At 38.1% G+C, this 12,904-nt stretch overlaps 1 protein-coding gene across 4 annotated transcripts; it reads left to right on the forward strand.

Annotated features, from left to right (window-relative positions):
* Window positions 1–3,665: 3,665 nt before the first annotated feature.
* On the forward strand, window positions 3,666–12,056 carry LOC131318671 (uncharacterized). Of its 4 annotated transcripts, XM_058348587.1 has the most exons (5): window positions 3,666–3,856; window positions 6,291–6,517; window positions 11,081–11,168; window positions 11,458–11,524; window positions 11,646–12,056. In XM_058348587.1, the coding sequence occupies exons 1-5, from the start codon at window positions 3,729–3,731 to the stop codon at window positions 11,697–11,699; spliced, it is 564 nt and encodes a 187-aa protein (XP_058204570.1). In that variant the 5' UTR covers window positions 3,666–3,728; the 3' UTR covers window positions 11,700–12,056. The 4 variants fall into 4 exon arrangements, with proteins under 4 accessions (XP_058204570.1, XP_058204571.1, XP_058204569.1 ...); XM_058348588.1 differs by lacking the exon at window positions 11,458–11,524 and having other exon boundaries at window positions 3,690–3,856; window positions 11,098–11,168; XM_058348586.1 differs by having other exon boundaries at window positions 3,697–3,856; window positions 11,458–12,056.
* The last annotated feature ends 848 nt before the right edge of the window (window positions 12,057–12,904 follow it).

A 12,904-nucleotide genomic window follows, 5' to 3' on the forward strand; every position in this document is an offset into this window, starting at 1 on the left:
CTTTGCCATACAATAGGTTTGTAACAAAGTACTCATACGAAAGTGGTAAAGAACATAGCAAAATTAGGGCTTGGTCCTCATCCTCAATTTTACTATCAATATTTTTCAAATCCATAATAATACAATTGAACTCGTCTAAATGATCCTTAATAAGTATACCTTCTCGCATACGAAACGTATAAAAACGTTGTTTGAGATATAACCTATTGGTGAGCGACTTCGTCATCTATATGCCTTCCAACTTCAGCCAAATTCCTGTTGCTGAAGTTTCTTCTTCCACCTCGCGAAGAACATCATCTGCCAGACTCAACTGAATAGAACTTAGAGCTTTGGCATCCATATCATCCCAATCTTCCTCTTTGATTCCAGAATTAGTCTTGCCTAACAAAGCCTTGTGCAATCCTTGTTGGGTTAACAAAGCCTTCATCTTTACTCTCCAAAGACTGAAACTGCTGCTCTGCCCATCAAACTTCGCAATCTTGAATTTAGCCGCCATAGCCACAATCGGAAATGAAACACTAGTTTTTGCAACCTACGGCTTTGATACCTATTTGTTGTAACGAACGCTATGAACGCAAGCTAAGAACGAGAAATTGAAAACTAAACAAGAAATCACAAAGACACAAGATATACGTGGTTCCCCAAGATGGGTAGGTCCACGGGCGAGGAGAGAAAGGATTCACTAACCAACGTGAAGAAGAGATATAAAGAGCCGGCTATAATCTGTAACTCTAGAAAGGCCACAATATGAGAGTCCAAAAGAAACTTTAGAAGTTCCCCAAAAGTCCTATTTATAATAGGCTACAAAAACGGGAACAGCATAATTAACCAATGTGAGACTAAAGAATACAAGGCATTCCCAACATTGGGGAACCTCTCATATGCACATTCTTTTGTGTTGTCCCACATCGAAAGACCAGAGGTCCAAAGGCTCACCAGCCCTCTTCCCAAGGCTTCAGGATCCAACTGTGTTGGCGCCCAATGGTGATACTTGGGGTTTGGAAATTGTTCCAAAACCTTCTTTACCGGTAAAAATAAGGTCAAAGTTTACCGAATATAAGTCCGTTTGGGAGCCTAATTTTTTTTTCATTTTACGTTTTGGATTATGCATAAAAGACTTTCGGATTATGGTCAAAAAAGATTATGAATCTGTAGAGTGTTTGAAAATATATGCAGAATAGATAGATTTTGCAACATAATAGTGTTTGGAAGGATAATCGGCAAAATACATTGTGAGTCAGTTTTTTACTATCATGCCCTTGATAATAATTGTATCTTTACTCGTATAAATTCACATTTATTTTTAGATATTAGTGATTAAAATATCATTTGGTCCTTACTTTTCACAAATACTTGTGTCCCATATTTGAAAGTCTCCTTTCTCTTCGAAACCAAAAAATCTTAAAATATTACATTAATAAATTTGAAGGTAAGATTATTTTGTGATGGTGATAGAAAATATAAACAATAAACGACGGATATTAAATTTTCTACATAATAACGACTAGGACTTCATATACCATGAGGCTATATCTAGAATCATCATAAAAATTAAGCAGGGATATTTTGGTCTTTTCAGACGTAAGAGAAAACAAAATCCGAAATGAGAATGCGAAATCTTCTTCCGGACTATTTCTCAATTTGTCCCTCTAAAATATGGTTTATAATTTGGCTCCCAAATATCAAAAATGCAAAAATGTAAAATGATAATCCATTAGCTCCAAACGAACTCAGAGCATCTCAACTCCTTACTCAATTTTTTATCCAAAGTTGAGTAAAAATTTGGATAAAAACTTGATTTGGTATGAAATAATCCAATAGGCAAATGCAAATCTAGGCATAAATTTGAGTAAATGTTTCATTAATGGCATAGTTGTAAATTTGAAGATGAGAAAATAGCTTTCAAAAATTTGAGTAAGAATTTGGTTCAAACCAAATTTGGGGAAAATTTTGAGTAAAACCCAAATTTGATATGAGTGGAGTGGTATTTTGGAGATTTTTACTCAAATTTGAGTTTGAGTTCAAATTTGAGTAAGGAGTGGAGATACGCTCATAATAAGTACATACACATAGATACGCTCATAATAAGTAGGGTAAATTATAGTTAACCCCCTCAAACTATACCTCGGGGACACTTTACCGCCTCAAACTTTTATTTTTGGCACTTAACCACCTCTAACTTATGAAAATGCAACTTCCATTAGCATTCCGTTACTAATTGGATGGAAAATGCCACATGCAACTCACATGCCCTCTAACCTGAAATATTGAGACGTTTTTGCCCTTTTCCTTCTTTACATCTATATATATACACACACACACATACGTGCGTACTCCCCAGGGAAAAAAAAAACAGACAGACAACAAAAACAAAGAAAATGGCCGATGTGTACTGCTATTCACCTATTCACCCTTCACAAACCCCCTCCCATCACCTATTCACCTATATCCCCAACTTATCTTGCCCAACCAATTGCCAAACCCTAACACACCAATGGCCATCTGTGTTGCTCGGACTGCAAGCGAGCGACGGAGGTGGTGTGCTCTGATTGCAGAGGTCCTGGAGTCCCACCAATAGAGGACAAAATTCTTAGACGACGATTCCTTTACGTGGACCTCTTCGGCGAGCATAGAGGTGGCGACTGAGAATAGCATGGTGCCAGCGACGGTGTTGACGGTGGCAGATCGAGTCTAGTGACTGGAGGAGCGATTGGCGATTGCGTGATGCCAGAGGAAACGAGGCTTGAAAGGAGAACTGCTGCTGTACGGTGTCGTTTGAAGAATCTGGTGGTGAGTAGTGTTGCTGGCGGTGAGGGCGGCGGGTTGCTTGCCGGAGAAAACTCCGTTATAAAAATGGGTTTGACATTCAAAATGGGTTTTGGCAAACAAATTGCTTTTTGCTGTTGGTTTTGGGCTTGTTCAGCCGTGGGTTTTTTTTTTTTGTTTCAACCGTGGTTGATTTGCGTATTGTGGGTTTGGAGAATCTAGGTTTAGGGTTTGAGGAGATTGAGGTTGAGATTGAGATTCAGTTTGTTGTTGATGAATTTGGGTTGAGTTAAGGGGGTTTTGGTTTGTGGAAATTTGGGATCTTGGTGGGGAAAGAGAGAGACTGTGATGCTTTGTTCTTTGGCCAGGAACCCTTCTTTTTTTTTTACTTCTTTTTCAATAGAGGGCAAAACGGTAACTTACATCCACTCCTAACGGAAGTTAGTCAATTCTGCATTTTCATTAGTTAGAGGTGGTTAAGTGCCAAAAATAAAAGTTTGAGGGGGTAAAGTGTCCCCGAGATATAGTTTGAGGGGGTTAACTGTAATTTACCCTAAGAAGTACATACACATAGTCTAGCTAGTGAGCTCATCCGAGCTGAGTTGATGGTAACTTGGGCTCGGCTCGTTTCTGAAACGAGTTGTGAAACAAGGATTGAGCTCGTTCATATGGCCACCGAGTCAACTTTGAACGAGACGTTTTCGAGCCGAACTGCTCGTGAACAGCTCGGCTCATTTGCAGCCGTGTACACATTTACCAGAATGATGGACCTTTAAATGATGAACAAACCCTTGCAAATTATATTCCCAGTTCCCACTCTGTTCGAGTTGGCCGGGGTATTCTAGCAATCACACCAAAATATAAAACTTTATCCGCTCAAAAATGCCTACCCCATCCACGTCAGCTCGGGAGAAGATTTAGAGAGAGAGAGGGAGAGAGAGAGAAGAAAAACTAAAAACAGGATGCCAACAACCAAGAAACACACAGAAAACGACATTCTAAACTTCATTCAACAACAAATACTCCATAAAAACAACAAAATTTCCTGCCCCCCTCTCTTCTTTTTGGATCTCACCAAAGCCTCCACAAGGTATGTTCTCTATCTGTCTGTTGCTTCTCTGAAGTCTTCTGAGTCTCAATAGAGTCCAATGTATTGCCTGCACTGAAAAAGTAGTTACACGGTTTTAGCTGGAATCTTCTGTGTAAGAGGATTTTGTTGGAAAATCTAGAAATGCTTCGTATCGTTCATGTGATTATCTTTTGGGTTTTTTATTTCTTGTAATGTTGCAAAAGATTCTAGTTAAATCAATATGTGAATTTCGAATTAAGTCAATGTTTGACTATGTATTGTGAGTTGGGGTTTAGAATTGTCGAACTCAGTGCATCTGAACAGACAAATTAGTGTTGTGCTATAGATGTTTGGATTTATATGGAATCTTGGAAGAATGTGATTGAGTTTTATGAAGTTTAGGACTTGTTTTTACCCAAGGATTGGTCACTAGAGGCGGCTCCACCCCTAGAGTTGAGTGGTCAAGTAAACACCCTGCAATTTTATTTTTTATAACTTTATTATTAGTAATTTTATTTTAGGCTTTAGTTGAACACTTACCCTTATATTATTTCAACAACCATCAATTCAAGTAATTGATAGTTGAACACCTAATTCATTAGCCCAAACAAGGTATATTTTCATAATGACATAAATATGAAAATTAGAGAGAAAAAGAGTGACCCGTTGGTACCAGTATCGTGCTCTGGCTTCTTTATGAATGACACTAGACTCTACATCTCCAAAAATAAGAGAATGTCCTAACAAATCCGTGTCAACCTATTTACCACAATTTCCCCTAAAAGAATATTACTAGTAGATTTATACGCCCGCTTAATCTCGCTTGGCCCCAAATGGAAAATTTCATCAAGAAAAATTTGAAATCGCAATATTCGTACTACTAATGTCTTCGTCATTTCTGTCTTTTTAGGTTGTGAATCAGATGGTTGTGGAGGACGTTAGGCCATTTCCGTCCCTTTACTGAAAGTTTTATGGAAAATTTTCTTTCAGTCAGTTTGAACAAGAAACTGCATGAAAGCTTTATTTGACAAGACACACTTTTATGGGCAAATGCATAAATTGAGTAAGCTTCATTAATGGCACAGTGATAACTAGTAAGTTCAGAAGTCACAAAGTAGTCTTGGAAAACTTGAGTAAAGAAGGTAGTCCCCGTTGATTTGACTAAAAAATTATTGTAATTATTTGATGTGGGTTTGATTGAGGGAGTGGAGATGTGTGAAGCGAAGTCCCACATCGCTTGGGTTCCAAAGTAATATGAAAACTATAAGCGTGAGGGCACCCTCACTTCAATAGCTAGCTTTTGGAGTTGAGTTCTATCCAAGACCATGTAACATGGAATAAGAGCCGGGTATGCCAAAGATGGGGAGGGTGCGTGTCCCTAGCCTGCACGCGGCAGGGAGGGTGTGAAGGGAAGTCCCACATCACTTGGGTTCCAAAGTAATTTGAAGAATATAAGCGTGAGGGCACCCTCATCTCAATAGCTAGCTTTTTGGGTTGAGTTCTACAGAAGACCGTGTAACAAGATCAATCTGGGGATTTTTGTTTTACAAATTTAGGTTATGTGTCAAGATTTTTAGAGGCTGGAGGTGCCTTTACGAAAGGAATGGTTTCGTTCAATTTTGTGTTGACATAAGATAATGTAAATAACTTGGCTCTCTCTCATCCCTTTGTGGAAAACTGTTAGTTTTGAGTTTAAGTTAAACTAAATAAGTACTTCGCTTGTCAACTGAACCAACATTGATCGAAATTTAAGTTACTCAAACTTTCACTTCTGATGTTCTTTCTAGCATTTAAAGACCACATAGGAAAAGAGATGTTTTGGACACTTTAAAGAACTTACATTGTGTTTCATAGACTGACAGCAAAATTGAAAGGTTTGTATCAGGATTAAGTGTTTGGGCATTATAAGCAGGTTTCTTTACCCACCCTATATCAACCCACAAAACTCACTCCATGAATCCCAATTGGTTGATAACTAAGGGACATCGGAGAATATGTATTTGCCATGAATCTGAGTTGTTCTTATTATAAGGGGCAATGCAATGGCAAGAATATTAGCTTCCTAGAAGCACGGAAATCACGTATGAGCGCTTCAAGATTAAATGAATGAATCTACGTGTTATCATTGTGTAAATAATGGAATTGAACCAGATGGTAAAGGACTACCGTTCTACTTTGAGATGTATGAACTCTTTAACTTATAAGCATCCCAAACATGATTGGACAATTGAGGTTAATAATCCCACTGTAGTTGTGTTAATGGTTCATCGATAATGTGTGAAATGAATTAATAATAACAGTACCAACGCGACTGGGTTGTGTATTTACCAAGTATGCTTGATAGAAAAGCATCATTCTTTTAATGCCCTTTGAAATATTGAAAGAGCTCATATTATTGTCTAGTTTTCTTTCCTGTTATTTTTCCTTTTTTATTGCTGGAACTCTTTTTATGCAGAGCAGCTGCTGCATTACAAGTTGTCATTCCTTCTAACACAACTTTGAGACAGCTGAGAAACATTTGTCAACAAGTATTATGTCATAGCAAAAGGGAATGTTCTTTCATTTCTGTAGCAATGGAAGGCAGTACTGGAAATTCCCTCTCCTGTAAGAAAACATCGGATCACAATGATGTAAACAAGAGTACAGCTGACATTGCAACCTCCTCTGTATTCGTCAATCATGGTAAGCCTTCTGCTGGGATGAAAGTTTTTCTTTGTTTTGATAGATAGCTCATTAAATCCCAACTAAAATGAAACATAGATCTTATGAAGTTATGCTGCAATTGTGGGGCTTAGAGCAATGCTTCTGGTTTGAGCAAATGGAAGTTTTGGATCTCCTGGGCTTACAATTGTGGGTACTTTGTTTTCCTTCGTACATATTCTCACACATAAATTAAAGGAGAACAAAAGAGTTGGCTAAGGTTGTTTGAGTTCAACTCTTATCTAGGCAATCCCAACGCCTGATTCTCTCTCCTAGTCATTTTCTCTCCGAGATGCAACTGTATTTTACCGACAACCCAATTGATCCGTTTGGTGAAAGTCACATCATTTACCAATGATTCTGTTCAACAAAAAAATTGAGGGGACTACAACCTAAGGCGTTTAGAAGGGGCAGTCCACCTCTGAAAGCAATCGAGAACAAAATTTAGAAAGATAAATTTTCATAGTATGTGATGGTTGAGTGGTAGGACTCAGAGAGAAAGGGTTAGGAATGCATGAATTGGGAGATAGACGAGCAAAAATCTATTAAGATGGTTCGGGGATTTACAATTAAGTCTTGTAAGCACCCTTACAAAGAGTGACAGAGTCAAATTGAGTTAAAGCACTGGCTTTCGTTCCCACGGACAAAGCTCGCCGGCATTTTGACAGTATGATAGCAGTCTTCCGTTTTCTGTTTCGCCTGGGGTTGGTTTCTCGGATTGATTTCCATCGGCGCTCTGTTGTTAAACTTTGATATGGACCTCCACCATCCCGAGGCGGCTTAGCGTCTAGGTTTCGAACTCCACTTGTACTGATCCATGTTGACGGTGTGAAGAGAGCATTAGGCTCGTGCTTAGGATCTAGACATTAGCTTGTCTCTTTGTGATTCATGTGTATTCGTTGGTTATGGGCTTGGTTGTAGTTTTTTATTGATGTATTCGGATGGAAATTGTTGTAAGTGCTAGATGACTTTTTCATGAATGCAATGTGCTTCAGATGAATTAAATTTTTTTTTTTTGAGTGTAATGCTAAGGAACAAGTGAAGCTAAAATCTATTTGGTTTGGGACAATAAAGAAGCACAAGTTTTCTTGTGATGTTACTGAAAGTATGATGGAGTGGAGTGGTCCAATATTTTTATTTTCCCCCTAGTCGGGAAAAGGCTTATTTTAGTTGAGTAGTGGATGCCATAGAGGATGGCTTGATGTTCTCAAAGCTATAGTTTTCTCTTCTAGTATATTTCGAAATCTGTTCTTGTTAGACTGACCTTGGATAAGTATGTGATGGAACCATCAAATTTCTTTCAGATTTTGGGTTTCATGAAGAACTGATATGAGAGCACCAAAGATAGTGTTTGGTGATGATCAGTTGCATTTAGCAAGGTTTCTTTATATGGAAACTTCAGAGATTTATTTATTTTTTGATAAGTAAATATTAATATTAAAGAAAGCATTAAGGGAATGCCACCCGAATACAAAAAAAGGCCATCAAGACAAAAAGGCCCTATACACCACCAGTCGAAAAAAACAACTCAAACCACTCTAGAAAATGATCAAGGGAGGGATTACAATCTCTCTTGTCCCAATTATACAAACTACTAACCACAAAACTTTTAATTTTAAATAAACGCTTCTCGACCCCTTCGAAACATCTCGAATTCCTCTCACGCCAAATAGTCCACATCAAACAAAGAGAGATCATAGCCCATACGCGCTTTCTCTGCTTGCCCACTCTAGCACCCCTCCAAGCTATTAAAAGCTCCAAAACATTTCTCGACATAACCCATTGTAACCCAAACCAAGATAACACCGTGGACCAAAGTTCCCATGCCACCGAACAATGGATGAGGAGGTGATTCACCGATTCTGCATCACCTTTACACATACAGCACCAGTTAACAATTATTCTCCGTCTACGAATCAGATTATCGATTGTAAGAATTTTGCCTTGAGCCGCACACCAAACAAAAAAAGCCACTTTCAATGGCGCTTTTGATTTCCAAATCGCTTGCCACAGAAGGGTTGAGTTACCACTCCCCCGTAATGCATGATAATACGATTTCACCTCAAAAAGACCCGATTTGGTTAGTTTCCAACGCATCTCATCCTCTCCTTCTCCTATGCCTTGCAAACCGTACAATCTAGAAAATAATGCCATCAAGGCTTCCTCCTCCCCTTCTTTAACATTTCTATGCAAACGGATATCCCAAACTGTAGCCCCATCTTTGTGGAGAACATAATCTGAGACGGTTGCATCCCTTTTGCAAGCCAAGCGATAAATACACGAAAAGGCCACTTGCAAGCTCACTTCCCCACACCACACATGGTCCCAAAATTTCACCCTCCTTCCTTCGCCAACTGCCAAATGAGTATAGATTACAAAGGCTTCCCAACCTTTCATGATACCCCTCCACAATCCCACCCCGTAAGGCAAGTTCATGAAACGGGTAGACCATCCTCCCCATTCACATCCATACTTCGCAACAACCACTTTTCGCCACCATCTCTCTCTTTCACAAGCAAACCTCCAAAGCCATTTTCCCAACAGAGCTTCATTAAACAATTTTAACCTTCTCACTCCCAATCCTCCTTCACGAATAGGAGTGCACACCGTATCCCAATCAACAAGATGATACTTAAACTCCTCCCCCACTCCTCCCCAAAGAAAATCTCTTTGAATCTTCTCCAAACGTTTAACAACCGAAACCGGAATAACAAACAAAGACATAAAATAAGTAGGCAGGCTGGATAGTGTACTATTGATAAGTGTCAATCTACCTCCTTTTGGAATATATTGACGCTTCCATCCTGCTAACCTCTTTTGAAAACGTTCCACAACTGAATCCCAAATTGTGTATATATATATATAAAATGCGGGATCCCTCATTTTATTAAAATGCGGGACTTCCCTTCCCGATTGAATTTCGATGATCCAAGCCGCTCAAAGTGATCAGAACGTGATTTTAAGGGTCCCCGTGAGAAATCAGCAAAAAAAATGATCGGGAAGGGCTTCATCCGAGCAGTTTTCATTGAACGGTTCAAAAAAAGCTGCTCGGATGACGCCCTTCGCGGTCATTTTTTTTGCTGATTTTTCACGGGGACCCTTAAAATTACGTTCTGCACACATTGAACGGTTCGAATTTTCAAAATTTGATCGGGAAATGAAAGTCCCTCATTTTAACAAAATGAGGGATCCCTCACTTGAAAATTCCTCTCTATATATATATATATAGATAAAAGCAGTGACAGAAGTGCAGTTGCATTTATCAGTAATGTCGTTCAATGGAAATTCAAGAGGTATATGACACAAGTCAGTGACAGATGTGCATCCAAAATAGACAGCCATGAGAAGAAAATTTCACTAAAGAAATTTCATCAACTCTCTTGATTGTAGGTCTGTGGCATTTTGCACGGTGAGTAAGATATAGACTAATAGCATGAGTCAAGGAGTATCTGATCAATAAAGATGTTACGTATAAAATTAAGATGACTGGAAATATTACATTTGATACATTTGCGACTACGGTCCTCTCTCACATATTGGGGCCCGGCATTGTATTTTTTTTTTTGTTTTGCTTTTTTGGCCTTAATAAAATTTTGGGAAATTTATAGAAATGGTCCTCCTAATTTCACCCGAGTCTCATTTTCGTCCTCCAAATATCAATTGCAACTCTTTTGACCTTCAAGTTTGTTTTTCGTACCAAGTTGGTCCAATTGATAACATCATTCAGCCAAACTGGATGAAAAAAATCAGATTGAGGGCAAACGTTATCAATTGGACCAACTTGGTACAAATTGCAACGTCCAAACTGCCATCAATCTGATTTTTTCCATCCAGTTTGGCTAACAAAAGATATCAATTGGACCAATTTAGTACGAAAACCAAACTTAAAGGTTAAAAGAGTTGTAATTGATACTTGAAAGACGAAAATGAGACTCGGGTGAAACTAGAAGGACTATTTCTATAAATTTCCCTAAAATTTTTGTCATTTGCGTTCTTATGAACTTAACTTAAATCTAAAAATTTTGTCTTTATTTGAATTTTTTTTGCATTTGTTAGTTTTGCACCAAATTTTGTAGATTATTGTTTCGTCTCGACGAGAGGAATCGGAAAAGTAAAAAAACTTCACTTTTACCCAAGTATTTTGAGAAATAACCACTTTTTAGCGCAAAATTATTTCTCAAAATACTTGGGTAAAACTAATTTTTTTTTACTTTTCCGATTCGTCTCGTCGAAACGAATCAATAGCCGACAAAAGTTTGGCGTAAAACTCACAAATGCAAAAAAACATTCAAATAAGGACAAAATTCTCAGATTTAAGTTAAGTTCATAAGAACGCAGAATACATTGGGGGATTGGTTTCTCCAGTTCTTGACAACAAGTTCCTTATGAAAACATTGGAGACATGTGGTACTTTCTTTGACATCATAAAGACGTGGTATGGATGGTGTTCTTTTACATGCTGCTGTTTTTACGTAGTTTTAGTACTCCCTGTCTCTGGTATCTTTGGTGTTAAGGATGAGTAACATGGCTGAATGTATTATGTAGCTGAAATTGCTTGGCAGCTAAACAGAAGAAAATGGATTGGAGATCAAAGTCAAAAGTTCAAAAGAATGCCAAAGGATCCAATAATCAGGTACATTATTTTGGCCAAGCATTTAATTGTAAGGTGCATGATTTTGTCATTGCTTCTATGGCATTAGTGCAACCTGTTAATTGTATTTGCGATCTACTTCATCACCATTTACAAGAAAAATTACACATCCAATCATGCTCTGGGAAGTGTTCAACTAGCTACACTAGTCTGTCGTTTAGTTTGTGATTAATTTTATATTTTCTGCCGCTGTCATGCACATTTTTCTTTCCAAATGTTCGTTTTGGCTCATTCACTCATACGTGAACATTTGCAAAAATTTCTTCTACAGCTGGTCGACCACGTATGAAGATTTGCTATGCAATGATGAGCCTTTTCCTGAGGCCATTCCCTTATCTGTAAGGATCTCCAATACACATACCCACACACTACATCCTTCATGTATTCGCTTCCCGTATATTTTGACAAGCAGATCCTATTTGTAGACACTGATGTGAAGTTGATCTTCGGAATTTGCAGGAGATGGTAGATTTTTTAGTTGATATTTGGCAAGATGATGGACTTTATGATTAGAGAATCAACAACACTACCTTTTTGTGCAGTTTGATTTGCAGGCGGGAATAAGTAGATCGCGACGGTTAAAATAATGGATACCCATTTTTACCATTATGCCTACAGATTCAGTTGATACTCAATTATTTAGCCAATTGTTTGATTTCTCAAGGCTTTTGAATTGCCTAATATGGCCTTCAGGGATGCTCCTCTGTATAACAGCCAGAGGATAGGTGGTAATCTGATTGTTGTTGATGTAGCTACTGTAGAAGTTTTGACAAATAGGTAATAGTTTGACACTCTAGCTATTCTTGTACCAGAACATTTGGTCTATTTAGTCCACTATTTTAGCATATTTACACCAGATTTTTGTGGGAAGCTCGATGCTCTGTTTGGATGGTAGAGTTGTCTTTAGCCATTACGACCATATAGTGAAACTAGTTGTAATTAATTTGTAGCTCTAATCCCTTTTTTGACAAGGAATAAAGTCCAAACTAAATTGCAAAGAAGCCTTAAGGCCCCGTTCAGATGTCAAGAAAGGATATGGAATATGATGAGAAAGTTAACTTTTCCACCTATTTTTTTAACTGCTGTCTCTTGACTTGGAATCTGCAAAGCATATCATCATGTCTTTTAGGAGTGTGGTCATTTGTTGTTAACTTCCTTCTGTTGTAACTATGATGATATATATAGCATCAGGATACATTCTACAATAAAATCCTAACCATGTCCCAATTTTCACTTGGAAAAAGGTTTAGAGACACTTTCAAATCTGATTCATTCTCCAATTATATAGCAAGATCCCTTTTTATTATGCTTCTGATTTGAGACTTGCCTGAGGTGCAAGGTCGTGTCAGTTTTGTCATATAGTTTGCGAGAGCAAACACACCATGGATACTGCAATAGATCATAAGTGCGTTCTTTTATTCAAGCTCAAACCAAACACTACCAATAGCCCCAGAATCAAATCCAGGCTGTACAAACTTTTCACCTTAGGAGAGCTAAAAATTCAAAAAGAAAAGGATATCAAACCTTACAAGAAAAATCAAGGAGCAAAGCTTGCTTACACGCTAACGAGAGAATACAAACAACTAAAAAACAAGGAACATAGGGGATAGTTTCTTTTTTTCACTAAGTAAAAGAGGTGGATGAGGGGGTGACCGGGAATAGCAACCATCTCCTGGGCGTGACTATAGAAACTCCAACTCTCCGGTAGGCCCCAGAAG

Source organism: Rhododendron vialii, chromosome 3a (assembly GCF_030253575.1).
Source record: "Rhododendron vialii isolate Sample 1 chromosome 3a, ASM3025357v1".
NCBI lineage: Eukaryota > Viridiplantae > Streptophyta > Magnoliopsida > Ericales > Ericaceae > Rhododendron > Rhododendron vialii.